This window comes from Pseudophryne corroboree, chromosome 8 (genome assembly GCF_028390025.1).
Source record: "Pseudophryne corroboree isolate aPseCor3 chromosome 8, aPseCor3.hap2, whole genome shotgun sequence".
Classification (NCBI taxonomy): Eukaryota; Metazoa; Chordata; class Amphibia; order Anura; family Myobatrachidae; genus Pseudophryne; species Pseudophryne corroboree.
Window position 1 is genome coordinate 286957889 of NC_086451.1, and position 23815 is coordinate 286981703.

Consider the following 23815-nt stretch of genomic DNA (forward strand, 5'->3'; position numbering starts at 1 on the left):
TTATCCAGATATTCCTCTATCCTCCTTAAGACCATAGTGTATAGCAGTGACGTGCGGTGAGCTCACTGGCTGGGGAGGCACTGGGGCACTAGCAGCTAAACACCCCCTCCCCCCCTCATTGATACCGCCGCCCGCACCTCCGCCGCATCTCCCTGCTGCATCCCGCACCTCCGCCGCCCACACAGTGATTGACAGCGGATCCAGTGACGGATCCGCTGGCCTATCACTGTGGCCTCACTCACAGGGGTGTGCTTTCATAGGTTGAAAGCACGTTCCTGTATGAAAGCGGCACCTCTAATGGTGCCGCTTTCACATGTAATTTCAATGGGCTTTTCCTGGCCATTGCTTGGCCCCGCCCGCGCCCACCCCCCAGCTCCCATACCTTTCCCCATTCACAACGGGAGGCACCACGATCGGTGCCTCCCAACCCCATTTTACACCTTATAATGATGATTAGAATAATAAAGGAGATACTTATGACACAGAATATGTGTCATAAGTATCTTCTTTGTATTATTTTACTCATTAATGACAGGGGAGGCACTGCCTCCCCTGACTGCATGTCCCCGGTGTATAGCACTGGACACACTTCCTAATGTACATCTCTGGTGTGTTTTGGCTCCTAGGCTTCCTATTAGCAATGTACTATGAAATGCAACTATAATCATTTACTACAGTATAATATACTATAATGTAAAGAGAACTCCATTCTAAAGCGCTGTCCAGTGTAACACCACACAAAAAGATTTCTCCCACAAATTAATTATGTGTAGGATTACCTGCTCCATACAGGCATCCGGGAAAAGAAGACTAAAGCCCAGTACTCACGGGCCGATCAAGGAGAGATGCGTGCTGAGCGAACCGCTCAGCACACATCTCTCCTGTCGCTCAGCACAGCGCGATCTGTGCTGAGCGTGCGGGGGGAGACGGGGGGGCCGCTCACTTCACCCAGCGGGTGAAGTGAGCGACCCGCTAGATTGGCCTGCATGCAGGCCAATCTAGCAGCGGCGATAGCGATGTGCGGGGCCGCGCATCGCTATCGCCGAAGGGGCTACACACGGAGCGATCCTGCCGATATTCTGAGCAATCTAGTCAGATTGCTTAGAATATCGCTCCGTGAGTACCCCCCTTTAAGGAAAGGACATTATATGACAACCTGACTGGATAGGGCTGCACTTAGATAGATGATTCCCAAGGGAGCCTTGATCTGAATTTTAACTGTTTTAATTCAAGAGGGCATTTAAATGAAACATTATTAAATATAAGTACAAATATCCATAAAACTAAATACTAACATTCAACATCCAAATCAAAGAGGGAGAAGCAGAACAGCTGAACACGTGTTAGTATGTACTAGAGCTCTTATCTCACGCTCTTTGCATCGGAGCCTCCCCCCCCCAGCCAACTGTCAGCAGGTCTTTATAAAGAAACAAAGGCCTTAGGGAACAGGTTTCACACCTGACTCCACAACTTGTATCAGGAAAAGGATGTGGACAAAAACTGCATTTGTAAACTGAACGCATGATTTCTTAGGCACTGACAGATGGGCACAGGGTTGCCCTATCGTGTTCTGCATAGTTTACTATCCCCTAGCCTTTACGAGAACTATTAAATCACCAAGAGAAAAAAATCTTAATTAAAATAAAGGACAAATGTTATCTTCAACAAAGCCTGTAGAAAACAATTACTGGGAAAGACAAACTGTTTGATCCTGTAAAACTCACTTTCCGTTGTGGTATAAATATTCACCATGCTTCTTGCGTTACTAACACCGCTGGCTTTGTATGCAGCAATGGCTTCAGGATAATCATCAACACTCCTGCCTGGAGATGAAATAAAATGGTTATAGGTGTTATCATCAACAGTACACGACATTTTGCTAGATTTTAAATAAACCTAAATGTGTAACATAAGCCACCTAACATAATAAAGATATTAAGAGATATTGATGAAACATGTCCCATTGTATTTATACTTGCTGTGTAATGGAGAGCAAGCTACTTTCCTGTGTTATCACCATTTTCAGGCTGAGGTAGAGGCTGTCCGCAATGTCCTTCAGTACTATTTACAGAAAAATATCTCCTTCACCTAGATCAGAACTTTATCTCAATGACAGTATCTTCCATATACTGATATAATGTATATTGGTGAATGTTAGTATTAGCTCTTTTATATAACACAACTTGTGTTTTAGGGTTAGTGATTCTGAAAGGGGAGATCACATTTGCACAAAGAATTATTTATAAGGCTACTAAATCAATGATCATGGCTGAGGGATGGAATATGAAAAGGTATCTTGTGATTCATATATAAATATATATATATATATATATATATATATATATATCTGTATGTCTGTCTGTCTGTCTGTCTGTCTATCTATCTATCTATCTATCTATATTTATTGTGTCTGCTCCCTTTTCTCTATTTAGAGGCACCAGGAAAGTCTGCCTCTTATCACCCACTCTATTCGCTATTGCCATAGAACCCTTAGCTTGTATTATATGTACTCATTCAAATATATTGGGGCTCCATTTGGTCAGAGGACAGATACGGTGGCCCTCTACGCTGATGATATATTTTTGCGAGATTATAGGACTTCTATGCCGGTTATACTGGGAGTTATAGAAGAATTTGGTGGATACTCTGGTCTTTCCATTAATTGGAATAAATCTTCAATTATGCCTTTACGGCCCTCTTCTACATACAGGAATCCACCACACTCGCCATTCCCAGGAAAGGGGTGCACTCATGTACTCCCCACCCCCAGGTTGGGGTACAGTGGGCTGTGACCACATGCTCAAATATACAGTACCTTGCCAAAGTATTCACCCCCTTGGCTTTTTACCTATTTTGTAACATTACAACCTGTAATTTAAAAAAAAATTAATCTGAATTTTATGTGATGGATATGTACAAAATAGTCTAAGTTGGTGAAGAGAAATGAGAAAAATTTATATAAAAAATAATTTTTATAAATAAAAAATTGAAAATTGGCATGTGCATATGTATTGAACCCCTTTGCTATGAAGCCCCTCAAAAGTTCTGGTGCAACCAATTACCTTCAGAAGTCACATAATTAGTGAAATGAAGTCCACCTGTGTGCAATCTAAGTGTCACATAATCTGTCAGTATAAACACACCTTTTCTGAAAGGCCCCAGAGGCTGCAACACCACTAAGCAAGAGGCATCACACCATGAAGACCGAGGAGCTCTCCAAACATGTCAAGGACAAAGTTGTTGAGAAGTACAAGTCAGGGTTGGGTTATAAAAAAATATCCAAATATTTGATGATATCCATCATATTCAAATGGAAAGAACATGGTACCACAACTAACCCGCCAAGAGAGGGCCAGCCACCAAAACTCACAGACCGGGCCAGGAGGGCATTAATCAGAGAGGCAGCGCAGAGACCAAAGGTAACCCTGAAGGAGCTGCAGAGTTCCACAGCAGAGACTGGTGTATCAGCGCATGTGACCACAATAAGCCGTACACTCCATAGAGCTGGGCTTTATGGAAGAGTGGCCAGTAAAAAGCCATTACTTAGTCTTAAAAAATAAGAAGGCACATTTTGAGTTTGCCAAAAGGCATGTGGACGACTCCCCAAATATATGGAGGAAGGTGCTCTGGTTAGATGAGACTAAAATGTAACTTTTCGGCCACCAAGGAAAACGCTATGTCTAGTGCAAACCCAACACATCCCATCACCCCAAGAACACCATACCCACAGTAAAACATGGTGGTGGCAGCATCATGATGTGGGAATGTTTTTCAGCAGCAGGGACTGGGAAACTGTTCTTAGTCGAGGGAAAGATGGATGGTGCTAAATACAGATATATTCTTAAGCAAAACCTGTTTCAGTCTGCCTGTGATTTGACACTGGGACGGAAGTTCACCTTTCAGCAGGAAAATGACCCGAAGCATACTGCTAAAGCAACACTCGAGTGGTTTAAGGGGAAACATTTAAATGTGTTGGAATGGCCTAGTCAAAGCCCAGATCTCAATCCAATTAAATTTTTACAAGCACCTTCTGAAGAGCATATGCTGCTTGGCCGCAAGGGGACTGCACATGGGCGCCTATGCAGGCGCCCACACATGTGCTGCAGTCCCACCGGATCCGACCGCAGCATGCATGACAGGACGGCAAGATTTCAATGTGAACACATACATTTCAATGTATGTGTTCACACAGTGCGGCTGTGCCGCACTCTGGGGCTAATTCAGACCTGATCGCTGCTGTGCGTGTTTGCACAGCAGCGATCAGGTCTGAAATGCGCCGGCGCACGGCAGACAACCGACAGCTGTCTTAGCACTGCGATCGCCTCTGCCCGATTGACAGGCAGAGACGGTCGCTTGGCGGGAGGGGGCGGACCGGCGGCATTTGGCCGCTGTTTAGGGTGCGCGGTCCAGGCAACGTAGGCGTGCCCGGACCGTAGGGGGACAGGCCATGGCGGCTGCGTGATTTCACACGCAGCCGCTGCGACCCGGGCAGCGACGAGTAGCTCCCTGTCAGCACACTGTGTGATGCTTTTGTACTTGTACAAAGGGGTAGGGCCTGAAATGCGGGGCGGACTAGCCCTGTGCTGGGCGTCCCCCCGCATGTCAGGGAAGCTGATCGTAGATGTGCTAAATTTAGCACATCTACGATCAGGTCTGAATCACCCCCAGTGTTCCACTGAAATCCTGTGTGTCACTGGCCGGATCCTATTCTGTGGGATCCTGCAGAACAGGATCTGTGTGCACACAAAACCCCCCTCCCGGCCGCTATGTGTGCCCTAACCTTAACTAGATTGTATGCAACTTGCATAGATGATACATGGGGGGAGATTCAAATGTTTGAAAAGTCGGTTGGGTGTCTGTTTTTTCCTGTCTATTAGATAGGAAAAAACAGACTCCCAACTGACTTTTCAAACATTTGAATCTCCCCCATGGTGTTTATAGGGGTGCAATATTTGTGTGTGCTCTGACTGGTCCTATTGATGTGATCCTAGCAGCTTGAAGGGAAATACGAATGCACTGATTTATGAATTAATCTAATTAGGTTTATACAGGATCGGACTGGCCCACAGGGCTACAGGGGAAACCACCGGTGGGCCCCACTACCTAGGGGCCCACCCCCTCCTCTAGGGATCAGGTTCCAGACTGAGCACTTGAGTTATACACTATACATAGATTACCTTATACTGCACAGGACTATGGTGTATTCACTACAGTACATTGCTGTTATTAATCTGGTACACTATCATGTATTCACTAGCAGTATTTACTGTATATATTTATCAAGGGACCCAGACCATACACTAATGGTTTGCTAAGCCTCTAAACACGGGTCCCTACCCAGGACTGTTTCTCCCAGTGCGAGATTAAAAAATGCCCCCCCCCCCCCCCTCCATTGACATAACAAAAATATGCGCCCCCCCCCCCCCATAGATATAAAAAGTAAAAGCAAAGGGGGCATGGCCTCGATAAAATGGGCGTGGTTTCATTGAAATGGGTGTGGCCTCGTCTGAAAAGACTACCTTACAACCCAGTTTTTGACCTTGCACCGACAGATCACGACGACCACAGAAAAAAAATGAAAAAAAATATATCATGCCATACACCGCAATGCCCTTGATACATTTAATCCCCATTTTACACATTACGGCAGGCAGGAGTCCCCATTTTACACAATACGCATCCAAGAGACCCCATTTTCCACATTACGCATCCAAGAGTCCCCATTTTACACATGATGGCAGGCAAGAGTCCCCATTTTACACATTCTGGCAGGTAGCGGGGGGGGGAGGAGAGAGAGAGACTGACTTACGTTTGAAGCGGTTCTTCCCGCTCTTCGGGCGCCTCTCCCTCGTCTTCGCCGCGCCGGCCCTTACTGTAGCTTGGCTCCCCCTCCTCCCTACTTCCGAGTACCCAGCTCGGGGGGCGGAGTTTCGCGGAATGACGCGATTGCATCGTGATGTCACGACGCACCCGCGTCATTCCGCGAAATTCCGCCCCCTGAGCTGGGTACTCGGGAGGAGGGAGGAATCAAAGAGCATCAGAAGTGCCGCGGTGGGCGCCCCGTGCGGTTGCACGGCTCGCCCGCCGCAAGAAACGGCCCTGTCCCTACCACAGCATTTACCCGGTGGGCCCTTCATGCCCCAGTCCGTCAGTGGGTTTATAATATATAAAGGGATGGAGAAGTTAGTTGTTCCCTTATTATCAGGGGCTGCAAAGCTCTTCACAAAGTACATATTTACAAAAGCCCTGGAGATGGTGTGTGCTGTCTCTCCTAAAATGTCCAATATATTCCCAGATTTCTGGCAATTCTCATATAGTCTGTGATGTTCTTGTATGGTGGCAGTGAAGTGTGCAAGAACATTGGCATAATAACATAATTTGTCTCCTCATTGCCTGCACATGGGTTTGTGATGATGCAAAATGCATCACTGTGCAGACTTATAATGCAGTGGCTGATGGGTCATGATGATGGAAATTGCACAACCCAAATAAGCCCTCCTTGCCTTTGTAAAGCTCCCATCTCTTTACCTCCAAGAGGACAGAGCTACAAAGTTGTCAAGTACAATACTGTGTTACCCAGAGGCATAGAAAAAGGGTCCTGGTGCCAGTGTCTGAATATGTGAGTGGTGGGCCCAGCTACAAAAATATAATATGGGCCCCCTCCTCCAACCCAAACCAAGTTCACAATATGCCACATGGATGTGAGTGACAGGGAGGGGTAGAGGGTGACAGTGTAAGGCAGTGGGAGGTAGAGGTTGACATACAGTAGAGAGGCAGAGGGTGATAACGAATGGCAAGGGGAGACAGGGGTTTACCGTAGAATACAGGGGAAGGCAGTGGGTCACAGGGGGAGGCAGTGGATGACAGGTGTACAAGCACAATGTCCTGCATGGTGTGGAGAACAGGGGGCATGTACCTCGGTGAAGGCAGGAAAACAGCGGCCTCTGCTCTATCTGTGACAGGGGCCCCCGCCTCTTGTGCTTTCCTCAGTTTGGCAACCGGTCAGTCAGATTCTGATAGTGCCAGTTAGACCGGTTGTGGGCTGCCTTTAATTTACAGACAGCAGTGAATCAGAAAACATGTACAGCTGTCTGTTAGAGACAGTATGTAGCTGTGATCAACAGCACTGACAAATTGCAGTCCGGCACACACAAGGTCAGTCCTGTCTCCCTAAGGTAAGGGGCAGGTCCCTCAAGTCTGCTCTCTGTACTGGGCCAGTCATTGCTCAAAATGGTCTGCAGGGGGCACTTGCTGCACCAATGTCAGTTTCTCTTCTGCCTGGTACAAAATCCGAGTCATGATCCTCTTTAGCCTCTAGTCCCAAATCTAGCACACAAAAAACAATGGGGGAGCTGAAGAGTGATAAATTGCACATTGATAAAGTACAAACCAACCAGTTCCTAACTGTCATTTTTCAAACCCAGCCTGTGATATGGCAGTTAGAAGCTGATTGACTGGTACTCCCCCACTGAGAGAGAGAAAATGTGGAACCACTCCTTCCGCAAATAAAATAAGAATTTACTTACCGATAATTCTATTTCTCATAGTCCGTAGTGGATGCTGGGGACTCCGTCAGGACCATGGGGGATTAGCGGCTCCGCAGGAGACAGGGCACAAAAGTAAAAGCTTTAGGACTAGGTGGTGTGCACTGGCTCCTCCCCCTATGACCCTCCTCCAAGCCTCAGTTAGGATACTGTGCCCGGACGAGCGTACACAATAAGGAAAGATTTTGAATCCCGGGTACGACTCATACCAGCCACACCAATCACACTGTACAACTTGTGATCTGAACCCAGTTAACAGCATGATAACAGAGGAGCCTCTGAAAAGATGGCTCACAACAATAATAACCCGATTTTTGTAACAATAACTATGTACAAGTATTGCAGACAATCCGCACTTGGGATGGGCGCCCAGCATCCACTACGGACTATGAGAAATAGAATTATCGGTAAGTAAATTCTTATTTTCTCTGACGTCCTAAGTGGATGCTGGGGACTCCGTCAGGACCATGGGGATTATACCAAAGCTCCCAAACGGGCGGGAGAGTGCGGATGACTCTGCAGCACCGAATGAGAGAACTCCAGGTCCTCCTCAGCCAGGGTATCAAATTTGTAGAATTTTGCAAACGTGTTTGCCCCTGACCAAGTAGCAGCTCGGCAAAGTTGTAAAGCCGAGACCCCTCGGGCAGCCGCCCAAGATGAGCCCACCTTCCTTGTGGAATGGGCATTTACAGATTTTGGCTGTGGCAGGCCTGCCACAGAATGTGCAAGCTGAATTGTACTACAAATCCAACGAGCAATCGTCTGCTTAGAAGCAGGAGCACCCAGCTTGTTGGGTGCATACAGGATAAACAGCGAGTCAGTTTTCCTGACTCCAGCCGTCCTGGAAATATATATTTTCAGGGCCCTGACAACGTCTAGCAACTTGGAGTCCTCCAAGTCCCTAGTAGCCGCAGGCACCACAATAGGTTGGTTCAGGTGAAACGCTGACACCACCTTAGGGAGAAGCTGGGGACGAGTCCGCAGTTCTGCCCAGTCCGAATGGAAAATCAGATATGGGCTTTTGTGAGACAAAGCCGCCAATTCTGACACTCGCCTGGCCGAGGCCAGGGCCAACAGCATGGTCACTTTCCATGTGAGATATTTCAAATCCACAGATTTGAGCGGTTCAAACCAATGTGATTTGAGGAATCCCAGAACTACGTTGAGATCCCACGGTGCCACTGGAGGCACAAAAGGGGGTTGTATATGCAGTACTCCCTTGACGAATGTCTGGACTTCAGGAACTGAAGCCAATTCTTTCTGGAAGAAAATCGACAGGGCCGAAATTTGAACCTTAATGGACCCCAATTTGAGGCCCATAGACACTCCTGTTTGCAGGAAATGCAGGAATCGACCGAGTTGAAATTCCTCCGTAGGGGCCTTCCTGGCCTCACACCACGCAACATATTTTCGCCAAATGCGGTGATAATGTTGTGCGGTCACCTCCTTCCTGGCTTTGACCAGGGTAGGTATGACCTCTTCCGGAATGCCTTTTTCCCTTAGGATCCGGCGTTCAACCGCCATGCCGTCAAACGCAGCCGCGGTAAGTCTTGGAACAGACAGGGTCCTTGCTGAAGCAAGTCCCTTCTTAACGGCAGAGGCCATGGGTCCTCTGTGAGCATCTCTTGAAGTTCCGGGTACCAAGTCCTCCTTGGCCAATCCGGAGCCACGAGTATAGTTCTTACTCCTCTCCGTCTTATAATTCTCAGTACCTTGGGTATGAGAGGAAGAGGAGGGAACACATACACTGACTGGTACACCCACGGTGTTACCAGAGCGTCCACAGCTATTGCCTGAGGGTCCCTTGACCTGGCGCAATACCTGTCCAGTTTTTTGTTGAGGCGGGACGCCATCATGTCCACCTTTGGTTTTTCCCAATGGTTCACAATCATGTGGAAGACTTCCGTGTGAAGTCCCCACTCTCCCGGGTGGAGGTCGTGCCTGCTGAGGAAGTCTGCTTCCCAGTTGTCCACTCCCGGAATGAACACTGCTGACAGTGCTATCACATGATTTTCCGCCCAGCGAAGAATCCTTGCAGCTTCTGCCATTGCCCTCCTGCTTCTTGTGCCGCCCTGTCTGTTTACGTGGGCGACTGCCGTGATGTTGTCCGACTGGATCAGCACCGGCTGACCTTGAAGCAGAGGTCTTGCTAGGCATAGAGCATTGTAAATTACCCTTAGCTCCAGTATATTTATGTGGAGAGAAGTCTCTAGACTTGACCACGTTCCCTGGAAATTTCTTCCCTGTGTGACTGCTCCCCAGCCTCTCAGGCTGGCATCCGTGGTCACCAGGATCCAATCCTGAATGCCGAATCTGCGGCCCTCTAGTAGATGAGCACTCTGCAGCCACCACAGAAGAGACACCCTTGTCCTCGGAGACAGGGTTATCCGCTGATGCATCTGAAGATGCGATCCGGACCATTTGTCCAGCAGATCCCACTGAAAAGTTCTTGCGTGAAATCTGCCGAATGGAATCGCTTCGTAAGAAGCCACCATTTTTCCCAGGACCCTTGTGCAATGATGCACTGACACTTTTCCTGGTTTTAGGAGGTTCCTGACTAGCTCGGATAACTCCCTGGCTTTCTCCTCCGGGAGAAACACCTTTTTCTGGACTGTGTCCAGAATCATCCCTAGGAACAGCAGACGTGTCGTCGGGATCAGCTGCGATTTTGGAATATTTAGAATCCACCCGTGCTGTTGTAGCAGTACCCGAGATAGTGCTACTCCGACCTCCAACTGTTCCCTGGACTTTGCCCTTATCAGGAGATCGTCCAAGTAAGGGATAATTAAGACGCCTTTTCTTCGAAGAAGAATCATCATTTCGGCCATTACCTTGGTAAAGACCCTGGGTGCCGTGGACAATCCAAACGGCAGCGTCTGAAACTGATAATGACAGTTCTGTACTACGAACCTGAGGTACCCTTGGTGAGAAGGGCAAATTGGGACATGAAGGTAAGCATCCTTGATGTCCAGGGACACCATTTAGTCCCCTTCTTCCAGGTTCGCTATCACTGCTCTGAGTGACTCCATCTTGAATTTGAACCTTTGTATGTAAGTGTTCAAAGATTTCAGACTTAGAATAGGTCTCACCGAGCCGTCTGGCTTCGGTACCACAAATAGTGTGGAATAATACCCCTTTCCCTGTTGTAGGAGGGGTACTTTGATTATCACCTGCTGGGAATACAGCTTGTGAATTGCTTCCAATACTGCCTCCCTGTCGGAGGGAGACGTTGGTAAAGCAGACTTCAGGAACCTGCGAGGGGGAGACGTCTCGAATTCCAATCTGTACCCCTGGGATACTACCTGTAGGATCCAGGGGTCCACTTGCGAGTGAGCCCACTGCGCGCTGAAACTCTTGAGACGACCCCCCACCGCACCTGAGTCCGCTTGTAAGGCCCCAGCGTCATGCTGAGGACTTGGCAGAAGCGGTGGAGGGCTTCTGTTCCTGGGAAGAGGCTGTCTGCTGCAGTCTTTTTCCCTTTCCTCTACCCCGGGGCAGATATGACTGGCCTTTTGCCCGCTTGCCCTTATGGGGACGAAAGGACTGAGGCTGAAAAGACGGTGTCTTTTTCTGCTGAGAGGTGAGTTGGGGTAAAAAGGTGGATTTTACAGCTGTTGCCGTGGCCACCAGGTCCGAAAGACCGACCCCAAATAACTCCTCCCCTTTATACGGCAATACTTCCATATGCCGTTTGGAATCCGCATCACCTGACCACTGTCGTGTTCATAAACATCTTCTGGTAGAAATGGACATCGCACTTACTCTTGATGCCAGGGTGCAAATATCCCTCTGTGCATCACGCATATATAGAAACGCATCTTTTAAACGCTCTATAGTCAATAAAATACTGTCCCTGTCCAGGGTATCAATATTTTCAGTCAGGGACTCCGACCACGCCACCCCAGCGCTGCACATCCAGGCTGAGGCAATCGCTGGTCGCAGTATAACACCAGTATGTGTGTATATACTTTTTAGGACATTTTCCAGCTTCCTATCAACTGGCTCCTTGAGGGCGGCCGTATCAGGAGACGGTAACGCCACTTGTTTTGATAAGCGTGTGAGTGCCTTATCCACCCTAGGGGGTGTTTCCCAACGCGCCCTAACTTCTGGCGGGAAAGGGTATAATGCCAATAATTTCTTAGATATCAGCAATTTTTTATCGGGGGAGACCCACGCATCATCACACACTTCATTTAATTCTTCTGATTCAGGAAAAACTACGGGTAGTTTTTTCACACCCCACATAATACCCTTTTTTGTGGTACTTGTAGTATCAGAAATATGCAAAGCCTCCTTCATTGCCGTGATCATGTAACGTGTGGCCCTACTGGAAAATACGTTTGTTTCTTCACCGTCGACACTGGAGTCAGTGTCCGTGTCGACCGACTGAGGTAATGGGCGCTTTAGAGCCCCTGACGGTGTTTGAGACGCCTGGACAGGCACTAACTGACTTGCCGGCTGTCTCATGTCGTCAACAGTTTTTTGTAAAGTGCTGACACTATCACGTAATTCCTTAAATAAGACCATCCAGTCAGGTGTCGACTCCCTAGGGGGTGACATCACTAATACAGGCAATTGCTCCGCCTCCACACCATTTTCCTCCTCATACATGTCGACACACGCGTACCGACACACAGCACACACACAGGGAATGCTCTGATAGAGGACAGGACCCCACTAGCCCTTTGGGGAGACAGAGGGAGAGTTTGCCAGCACACACCAGAGCGCTATATATGTATAGGGACAACCTTATAAATAAGTGTTTCTCCCTTATAGCTGCTATATATGTTTTTATATGCCAAATTAGTGCCCCCCACTCTCTTTTTTACCCTGTTTCTGTAGTGCAGGACTGCAGGGGAGAGTCAGGGAGACGTCCTTCCAGCGGAGCTGTGAGGGAAAATGGCGCTTGTGTGCTGAGGAGATAGGCTCCGCCCCCTTCACGGCGGCCTTTCTCCCGCTTTTTATGAGGTAAAATCGCAGGGGTTAAATACATCCATATAGCCCAGGAGCTATATGTGATGTATTTTTTACCATAAATAGTGTTTTCATTGCGTCTCAGGGCGCCCCCCCCCCAGCGCCCTGCACCCTCAGTGACCGGAGTGTGAAGTGTGCTGAGAGCAATGGCGCACAGCTGCAGTGCTGTGCGCTACCTTTCTTTAAGACAAGATGCCTTCTGCCGCCGATTTCTGGACCTCTTCACTCTTCTGGCTCTGTAAGGGGGCCGGCGGCGCGGCTCCGGGACCCATCCATGGCTGGGCCTGTGATCGTCCCTCTGGAGCTAATGTCCAGTAGCCAAGAAGCCCAATCCACTCTGCACGCAGGTGAGTTCGCTTCTTCTCCCCTTAGTCCCTCGATGCAGTGAGCCTGTTGCCAGCAGGACTCACTGAAAATAAAAAAACCTAAGTCTATACTTTTATTCTAAGCAGCTCAGGAGAGCTACCTAGATTGCACCCTTCTCGGCCGGGCACAAAAACCTAACTGAGGCTTGGAGGAGGGTCATAGGGGGAGGAGCCAGTGCACACCACCTAGTCCTAAAGCTTTTACTTTTGTGCCCTGTCTCCTGCGGAGCCGCTAATCCCCCATGGTCCTGACGGAGTCCCCAGCATCCACTTAGGACGTCAGAGAAATCACAGCTTATCAAACTGTATAATTAGAAGGGCTATAGCCAGTTTTTGCATCTCAATGGGAAGGCTAGGTTAGTGTTCTTGATTTCTGTAGTACCAAGCCAGATACAAGCTTACTGTTGTTGTCCATGCTGATATGTCCTATAGGCCCCAGCGGAATGTGAAATGGAGTTGAGACCAAATACTTTATCCTTAAGCAGGCTGAAGGTTTATTCAGCATAACAGCGGTTGTCAGCGGTAACAGAGTATAGAACAGAGTAAGTGGTAGTGTTACCAGAGACAGCGGTAGCAGTAATACTGCTAAGAGTATCTTTAGTAAGACTTCCCCGGAGGAAACAAATGCATCTAATATGGCGCAGAGTCACGTTTGCTCAGTAGAGTTTGCTTTGGCCATCTTAGTAAGGTGGTTGTCTGACTTCACAGTGAAGTAGCAGGAGATAGACTGACAGAGAGTAGTGTGCTCCAGCGCTTAGTGTTGAGGAACAACAAGTATCAGGGACTTATGATAAACAGCAGTAGTTGATTGTCATTGCTTTCCTACAGCAGACATATTGCTTCCCTATAAACTATAGAAAGCTCCTCCTGTGCATCTGATCTCAGAAGACAAACCAGGCACCGTTTTCTTATCACAGAGGAACTCTGTGCCTAAACAGCAAGAGGTGACATAATGATTGTGGGAGAATGGCTTTTAATTAGATCTGATGCAAAATAGTGTTGTTGCCCAGATCCCAAATTCCCTTCAAACTCTCTCCATGGTCACATCGTATATGCCTATTGCAACATCTGTAGCGTACACAGACAACAGCATAAATGCAATGGGATGGCTTTTGCACCACCAAGTGCACTTAATATCAGAAAACACATTTCTAGATGCACTTCGGCTTCTTATTGAAATAAAAATGTAATATAAACATTCAAATCTACAGATGTAGCAAGTGCGCACCCTGCGGCAAACTAGTCGCGGGTGCGAATAGTCGCAGTCACAATAAGGCTGGCTACATCTGTATAAAAGTGATAAGTGAAATAAGGACAGACTAAAGCCCTTATTTATCAATGAGTGATAAATTTAATTGTGAGTGATAAATTGCACCAGACAATCAGCTCCTACCTGCCATGTAACAGGCTGTGTTTGAAAAATGACAGAAGTGGATTGGCTGGTGTAATTTATCACTCACAGTGAAATGTATCACTCATTGATAAATAAGGGCATTATGAGGCTAAATCAAGTAGCATTTAGAAGAAGAAGCTAATAAATTCTGACATGGATTTTTCAGGGGCAGTTCCCAATACCTGACTGTGGATGTAAACCAGTCAAGATGAATAAATAGGTACATTTGAATATAATGAAAATCTATGCATGGCCGCACCGTGCATTGTCCATTCAGTCATGTAACTAACAGCACAGGCAGAATCCATCCATCCAATCCTTTTCAATAGAACATTTAGAGCACTTCACATGAAGTGGACTAGACAGACAGATCTCTCCTGTACTGTGGCTGTTTTCACCAACACATCAGTGTAGTGACCAAATAACATACTGTTAGGATCACCCACTAAATCACCATGCCTATGTACATGTATGCAGGAATAGTGGCTCTCCCATCATCAAACCTTTACTTCTGAATGTTATTAGAGGTTATTTTAGACAGCTTGTATTTTATCTTTACTGTACAGTTAATAAAACGTGAAAATGTGCAAATACAGTTAGAGAATGATCTCAAACTGTGTGGACCTGGCGCTATGTAAAGTGATAAATTTACCAGATATTGGCCCTCATTCCGAGTTGTTCGCTCGCTAGCTGCTTTTAGCAGCATTGCACACGCTAAGCCGCCGCCTACTGGGAGTGATTCTTAGCTTTGCAGAATTGCGAACGAAAGATTTGCATAATTGCGAATAGAAATTTCTTTGCAGTTTCTGAGTAGCTCGGGACTTACTCTGCCACTGCGATCAGTTCAGTCAGTTTCGTTCCTGGTTTGACGTCACAAACACACCCAGCGTTCGCCCAGACACTCCCCCGTTTCTCCAGCCACTCCCGCGTTTTTCCCAGAAACGGCAGCGTTTTTCCGCACACACCCATAAAACGGCCAGTTTCCGCCCAGAAACACCCACTTCCTGTCAATCACACTCCGATCACCAGAACGATGAAAAATCCTCGTTATGCCGTGAGTAAAATACCTAACTTTTGAGTAAAATAACTAACCGCATGCGCTCTGCGAACCTTGCGCATGCGCAGTAAGCGACTAATTGCAATATAGCGAAACTCGGCAACGAGCGAACAACTCGGAATGAGGGCCATTGGCTTTTCAAAAAATAACAGTGAGCAATGGAGCTGCTGAGCAAAAACAGCTGGCTAGGCTGAAATACAAATTAAATAAAGGACAAGAGGGAGGAATGCTCTGCGCTCCAAGAATCACTTTAAATTGATTAATTGATTAATTAAGTGCAGTCTAGCAAGGGGAATAATTGACTCAATGAAACTCAATTTTAAGAAAAATGTTGTTTTATCAAAATGTTATTGTTTGAAAAAGACACACAAAATAAACAAGCAATTAATACATATGTAGCAAATTAAAAGAAACAGAGGTTGCAACTTCTTAAATGCACAATAGATAGTGATAATGTAACTATCTCTCAGAACGTGCTAGTTAAGACAACATGTAATGAAACTGAGTTAAAAATTTCAAACAGGGAAAAAGCTCTCTCTAAATTGAATAATTGTTAGTTGTAACACTGGCGTCCCAGTGTAATATTATGAATAAATTCCACAGATAGCTCCACAGTTATTAATATGTTATTTGAGGCATGCAAACAGTAATAGTTACCCCCGTGCTGGTTCCTGAATTTTGCTACAGGGTCCTGTGTGCAACTGCACGTGGTGAAGGAAAGTGATTTGATTTCTGCCTCTATAACAAATGTAAAACAGACCCGCTGGTGATCTAGAATCTCTGTTAAAAAGGCCGTCAGTGATTTGCAGGGTAATGCTGTATTGAAAGCCTCGCAGCGGAGGACGTCATCAGCTTGGCTGGCGGCAGCGGTAAGTAACAATGAAGCCGCAATTGGCCGGCGCTGTATCAGCCACACAGCGGGGGTCCGTAGACGTCCGGCTAGCGGCAGCGGTGTCCAGGAACAGCTGTGCCGCAAGTGGCTGTAATACTTGTACGTCACAGCGGAGGTTTGGCTGAAAGAAGCTGGTCGGCTGCAGTATGGATAAACAGCGGAGTGCGGGAACTGTAAAGGTAGAGAGCTGATCTGTGCTGCAACAATGTCCACTGAAATTAACTCAAATGTGAAAGGGGCGTCAACGCGTTTCGTCTCCTAGCAACCGGAGACTTCCTCAAGACGAATGTTTCTTTTAATTTGCTACATATGTATTAATTGCTTGTTTATTTTGTGTGTCTTTTTCAAACAATAACATTTTGATAAAACAACCTTTTTCTTAAAATTGAGTTTCATTGAGTCAATTATTCTCCTTGCTAGACTGCACTTAATTAATCAATTAATCAATTTAAAGTGATTCTTGGAGCGCAGAGCATTCCTCCCTCTTGTACAGTTAATAAGGCAGAGCCATAGCATCTGAATTATGCGTGAAGACGTTAGGCCTTCTTTCCAATTAGTTCAAAAAGTCCTCAGTATGAGACTACCAGAGGCTGGTTCTTCTCTCTATATATCAAACAATTATGTTTTATCTGAATGTTACCTGTCTTGCATAAAGCAAGCATGTTAAGTGTAGCAGACCTTTATATACCATATGGAGTAAATAGGGATGACATTATATTTAGTTAAATTTAGTCCCAAAATATATCAACAAAAAAATAAATAAATCAGGAACACAGGCAGTGGATGAAAGGTCATTAGGTCAATCCCTTTCAGGGAGCGTTCATAGTAAGCCACTTGGTACATTATAAGACCTTTGCCTTAATAAGCAGTAATGATATACAAAAGGTAGGTACATACATAAGGTACTGTATGTAGACTGTCCCTTGATTACAATTATTGTTTTCCTTCTGCTTTTATTCCCTAACATGCAATTATCATTATCTTTTGGGTCCTACACTTTGGTAATGCTGTCTAACTGAACCTATACATTCACGTTTCATGCATTTATGCTCATATAGCTACTAGATTAGAGAAAACATGAACGCGTAATACAACAATACCATTTTCAGTATCCAGTGGTGAACGTCCCATCATATCTCCACTGTCGTGCTTAGCATCTGTACTGACATGATCTTCATCAGACGAGACTGTATCAATCAAAATCTGAACCTTGCTATACAGCGACTCCTGTACTTCTGGTTTGCTTTCTGGTACAATGATTTCCTCCACAGAGTCTGGCATCTCTGGCTCAGAGATTTTTGGTAGTTTGTCCTTAGGGGAAGTAGGATCCACCTTTGCTTCCTTGATACCTGGGGCAGCTCTAATTGGAAGCTTTGACTTCTTAGAAGAGCGACTTGTTCCACTATTGTCCTCACTGTGAGAGCTTGTCCCATTGCTTTCTGATACAGAGACACTTTTAGAAAGAGAGGCACTCTTGCCTTTGGCATAAGTTGACCTTGGTATTGAAGAAGATGATATTTTTCGGGGTGGAGCAACATGGACCATTTCATCTTCACTGGAGGATACAACAGGTGCTCTTTGTGGGAAATGCTTTATTCTATGTGCATACTCAGCAGGAGGTCTCTCCTCACTATTCTTTGTGTTGGTCTGGACAGGCACTGAGTGATTTGGCTTTGCTGGTGCTTCTTGTGAATTCCATGTATCTACCACTTCTTGTCCAGAAACCGCTGCTCCTTTCTCCCAAAATTTCTTTAGTGAATTAAACTGGCCTTTGTCTAGCATGGGCTCTTGCTCTGCTTGCAAGTCTTTCAGCGCATACACTTCAAAATTTGCATTTGTTTTAATATTTGTAGCCAATTCTGGAGAGGATAATCCTGACTGTCCAGATGCTTCAACATTCTTTTCAGTTACATTTGGTTGATCCAAACGTGATGAACTCTTGGGCTTAAACGCTTCCTTACTTGTTTTTCTTTTGACTGGTATCTTACTTGGACTGCTACTGTCTTCTTTTGCACTGCTTTCTGGAACAGATGTTTTTTTGGCTAGTGGAAGATGTTTTGGTGTTGTATTCTGAAGCATCCACTCACCTCGATCTTGCAAATGTGTTCCTTTTCCCACTATGGAAAGAAAGAAAACAAACAAACAAACAAACAAAAAAAAATTAGAAAATTTACACCATGGAAAAGTATAAACATATATAGGGCCTGATTCATGTATGTATGGAATTGAATTGAAATTCTAATGCAGCAGGAGGCATCTGTAGGAGATAGACATCTCTTGTTAGAAACAGCGAGGATCTGAGTGCTGCGTCTGAGGATGTAGCCTTGGATCACCAGCGTCACCACTGGTCGCGATTTGCGGTGTTTACAGGCACCGAAGCTTACTCTGGCAGTCCATAGGATCAGGACACTGGAGTCCAGGAAGTCTGTGTCTGACGATGCAGACATTGGACCCATCACGCCTTCGAAATGGGGACGACGCGCCCCAGATTGATGAACATGTCTGGTGCCGCCGCCACTCCGCAACCCCCAAACACTGCAGAATGTCAGTCATGCTGCAGCTGACAGGGGCTGCGAGCACATCGCAAGACCCGTTCTGCACATGCACAGACCCCCAAACATTGTATTTGTACCGATAACATTGGGTATGTGTACAAATATGAAATAGGCCTTCAGTACGGTTGGCATACTGGTTACTATTAGTGCCACCCAGCCAGAGAGGTCATGAGTTTAATTCCTAACCAAGGCACTTTGGGGCTGATTCTGGTTTGGGAGGAAAGAAAAAAAAATGTATCTGGAATAAACCACGTTGCAATAAAAGGAATGCAAAGCCTTTTATTTTATTTTTTATGCATGCTGGGTAAATACTGGCTGCTTTTGCATGTAGCCGCAAATGCTGGAAAGCTTCTTTTTTTTTTTACATTGCAATTTAGATGTGATCTAGGACACTCACCCCTCTCACATCTTACTCTCTCTACCAGTGACCTGCGGTGGGGTGAGGCAGAGCCTTTCCTGTCGTACTAATGTTTGTGCCAGAGTTTTGACTATATAAAGGATATGAAAAATACAAAGAATAAGATAGAAATAGCTTCTTTATATTGGCCCTCATTCCGAGTTGTTCGCTCGGTATTTTTCATCGCATCGCATTGAAAATCCGCTTAGTACGCATGCGCAATGTTCGCACTGCGACTGCGCCAAGTAACTTTACTATGAAGAAAGTATTTTTACTCACGGCTTTTTCTTCGCTCCGGCGATCGTAATGTGATTGACAGGAAATGGGTGTTACTGGGCGGAAACACGGCGTTTCAGGGGCGTGTGGCTGAAAACGCTACCGTTTCCGGAAAAAACGCAGGAGTGGCCGGAGAAACGGTGGGAGTGCCTGGGCGAACGCTGGGTGTGTTTGTGACGTCAACCAGGAACGACAAGCACTGAAATGATCGCACAGGCAGAGTAAGTCTGGAGCTACTCTGAAACTGCTAAGTAGTTAGTAATCGCAATATTGCGAATACATCGGTCGCAATTTTAAGAAGCTAAGATTCACTCCCAGTAGGCGGCGGCTTAGCGTGTGTAACTCTGCTAAATTCGCCTTGCGACCGATCAACTCGGAATGAGGGCCCTTATTCTAATCATTAATCAAAGCTCTGAAGTAAAAAGTCTATAGCAGGGAAGCCTTTTCCACACATCTCTGATCAAAATTCACCAGATTTCCAGGCGTTTTTATTGCTGCACCTGTGTATTATGTCCATATGAACCCTTTGGCTCATATATTGTGTGTAAATCTGGCCCTGGTACTAGCCAGTGTATCCTGAGCCATTTATCTCACCGCATGTCCCTGCTATCTACACATTGTAAATCTGCCCCACTGGAGGTGCAGCATGGTTCACTAAGTTGCACAGTTACCTGCCATTTTTTGCTTTGCTCCCAACTCACAATCAGGCCCTGTATGTGTAGAGATTGCAGGCTTGGACTGGCCCACAGGGGTACAGGGGAAACCACCGGTGGGCCCTACTGCCCGGAGGCCTACCTTCTGCTCTAAGGATCAGGTTCCAGACTGTGCAGTTGAATTATACATTATACATATGTTACCTTATACTGGACTATGGTATATTGTCTACAGTGCATTACTGTTATTAATCTGGTACATTATCATGCATGCAGCAGCTGAATTTACTGTATATATTTATGAAGGGGCCCAGATGTTGCACTCTCTAATCAAACCAATGAGGTGGCAGGTCACACCCCCTCTGCAGACTGGCCACACCCCTAACATGGGCCCCTACCACTGCATTTCCCCGGTGGGCCCTACATGCACCAGTCCGACACTGAGAGATTGTATGTTCTTCCGAGTATGTGTGGGCTTAGGGCCTTATTCAGGTTTGTTAGCAAACCAAAAAAGCACACTAATGGGGAAAACCATGTTGCATTGCTGGGGGGGCAGATGTAACATGTGCGGTGAGAGTTCGATTTGTGTGGGGTGTGTTCAAAGTTCAAACTGAAATCTAAATGAGTGGTCTTCAGGTTGCCGACTGTCGGGATCCCAGCGCACAGTATACCGGCGCCGGAATCCCGACAGCCGGCATACCGACAGTTTTTCTCCCTCGTGGGGGTCCACGAACCCCCTGGAGGGAGAATAAATAGCGTGGGGCGCGTAGCGCGCCACCGTGCCCGCAGCACGCCACCGTGCCCGCAGCGTGGTGAGCACAGCGAGCCCGCAAGGGACTCATTTGCGCTCGCCACGCTGTCGGTATGTCGGTGGTCGGGCTTCCGGCGCCGGTATGCTAGTCGCCGGGAGCCCGGTCGCCGGCATACCATACCACACCCATCTAAATTGCATTGTAAAAATAAAGCAGACAGCATTTACCCTGCACAGAAACAATATAACCCACCCAAATCTAACTCTCTCTCTCTCTCTCAAATACCTAAAAATCTGATGGATTATGAATATGAAATGTATAGTTCAGCAAAATAAGATTTTACTCACCGGTAAATCTATTTCTCGTAGTCCGTAGTGGATGCTGGGAACTCCGTAAGGACCATGGGGAATAGCGGCTCCGCAGGAGACTGGGCACAACTAAAGAAAGCTTTAGGACTACCTGGTGTGCACTGGCTCCTCCCTCTATGACCCCCCTCCAGACCTCAGTTAGGATACTGTGCCCGGAAGAGCTGACACAATAAGGAAAGGATTTGGAATCCCGGGTAAGACTCATACCAGCCACACCAATCACACCGTATAACTCGTGATACTATACCCAGTTAACAGTATGAAATATAACTGAGCCTCTCAACAGATGGCTCAACAATAACCCTTTAGTTAAACAATAACTATATACAAGTATTGCAGACAATCCGCACTTGGGATGGGCGCCCAGCATCCACTACGGACTACGAGAAATAGATTTACCGGTGAGTAAAATCTTATTTTCTCTGACGTCCTAGTGGATGCTGGGAACTCCGTAAGGACCATGGGGATTATACCAAAGCTCCCAAACGGGCGGGAGAGTGCGGATGACTCTGCAGCACCGAATGAGTGAACTCTAGGTCCTCCTCAGCCAGGGTATCAAACTTGTAGAATTTAGCAAATGTGTTTGACCCCCGACCAAGTAGCTGCTCGGCAAAGTTGTAAAGCCGAGACCCCTCGGACAGCCACCCAAGAAGAGCCCACCTTCCTCGTGGAATGGGCTTTTACAGATTTAGGATGCGGCAGTCCAGCCGCAGAATGTGCAAGTTGAATCGTGCTACAGATCCAGCGAGCAATAGTCTGCTTTGAAGCAGGCGCACCCAACTTGTTGGGCGCATGCAGGATAAATAGCGAGTCAGTCTTTCTGACTCCAGCTGTCCTGGATTTTTAGGGCCCGGACTACGTCCAGCAACTTGGAGTCCTCCAAGTCACGAGTAGCCGCAGGCACCACAATAGGCTGGTTCAAATGAAACGCTGAAACCACCTTTGGGAGAAATTGGGGACGAGTCCTCAATTCCGCCCTATCCATATGGAAAATCAGATAAGGGCTTTTACAAGACAAAGCCGCCAATTCTGACACACGCCTGGCCGAAGCCAAGGCCAACAGCATGACCACTTTCCACGTGAGATATTTTAGTTCCACGGTTTTAAGTGGTTCACCAATGCGACTTTAGGAAATCCAACACCACGTTGAGATCCCAAGGTGCCACTGGGGGCACAAAAGGGGGCTGAATATGCAGCACTCCCTTAACAAACGTCTGAACTTCAGGTAGTGAAGCCAGTTCTTTTTGGAAGAAAATCGATAGAGCCGAAATCTGGACCTGAATGGAACCCAATTTTAGGCCCATAGTCACCCCTGACTGTAGGAAGTGCAGAAATCGACCTAGCTGAAATTCCTCCGTTGGGGCCTTCCTGGCCTCACACCACGCAACATATTTCCGCCATATGCGGTGATAATGGTTTGCGGTCACTTCTTTCCTAGCTTTAATTAGCGTAGGGATAACTTCCTCCGGAATGCCCTTTTCCTTCAGGATCCGGCGTCCAACCGCCATGCCGTCAAACGCAGCCGCGGTAAGTCTTGGAATAGGCAGGGCCCCTGCTGCAGCAGGTCCTGTCTGAGCGGCAGAGGCCATGGGTCCTCTGAGATCATTTCTTGAAGTTCTGGTTACCAAGATCTTTTTGGCCAATCCGGAACCACGAGTATAGTTCTTACTCCTCTCCTTCTTATTATTCTCAGTACCTTGGGTATGAGAGGCAGAGGAAGGAACACATACACCGACTGGTACACCCACGGTGTTACCAGAGCGTCCACAGCTATCGCCTGAGGGTCCCTTGACCTGGCGCAATAACATTTTAGCTTTTTGTTGAGGCGGGACGCCATCATGTCCACCTGTGGCCCTTCCCAATGGTGTACAATCATTTGGAAGACTTCTGGATGAAGTCCCCACTCTCCCGGGTGGAGGTCGTGTCTGCTGAGAAAGTCTGCTTCCCAGTTGTCCACTCCGGGAATGAACACTGCTAACAGTGCTAACACATGATTTTCCGCCCATCGGAGAATCCTTGTGCCATTGCCATCCTGCTTCTTGTGCCGCCCTGTCGGTTTACATGGGCGACCGCCGTGATGTTGTCTGACTAGATCAGCACCGGCTGGTTTTGAAGCAGGGGTCTTGCCTGACTTAGGGCATTGCACATGGCCCTTAGTTCCAGAATATTTATGTGTAGGGAAGTCTCCTGACTTGACCATTGTCCTTGGAAGTTTCTTCCCTGTGTGACTGCCCCCCAACCTCGAAGGCTGGCATCCGAGGTCACCAGGACCCAGTCCTGTATGCCGAATCTGCGGCCCTCTGGAAGATGAGCACTCTGCAGCCATCACAACAGCGACACCCTGGCCCTTGGAGACAGGGTTATCAGCCGATGCATCTGAAGATGCGATCCGGACCACCTGTCCAACAGATCCCACTGAAAGATCCTTGCATGGAACCCTCCGAATGGAATTGCTTCGTAAGAAGCCACCATCTTTCCCAGGACTCGCGTGCAATGGTGCACCGACACCTGTTTTGGTTTTAGGAGGTCTCTGACTAGAGATGACAACTCCTTGGCCTTCTCCTCCGGGAGAAACACTTTTTTCTGTTC

At 46.9% G+C, this 23815-nt stretch overlaps 1 protein-coding gene across 4 annotated transcripts in view; it reads right to left on the reverse strand.

The window, feature by feature from the left end:
• LOC134948964 (synaptotagmin-like protein 4) overlaps nucleotides 1-23815 on the reverse strand; it is a 354237-nt gene that overhangs the window by 43963 nt on the left and 286459 nt on the right. For all 4 annotated transcript variants that reach the window (XM_063937274.1, XM_063937275.1, XM_063937277.1 and 1 more), the window contains 2 exons: nucleotides 17326-18342; nucleotides 1725-1823 (listed from right to left, as the gene is read on the reverse strand). In XM_063937274.1, coding sequence (XP_063793344.1) covers nucleotides 1725-1823; nucleotides 17326-18342 — 1116 coding nt within the window. The remainder of the gene's footprint in view (nucleotides 1-1724; nucleotides 1824-17325; nucleotides 18343-23815) is intronic.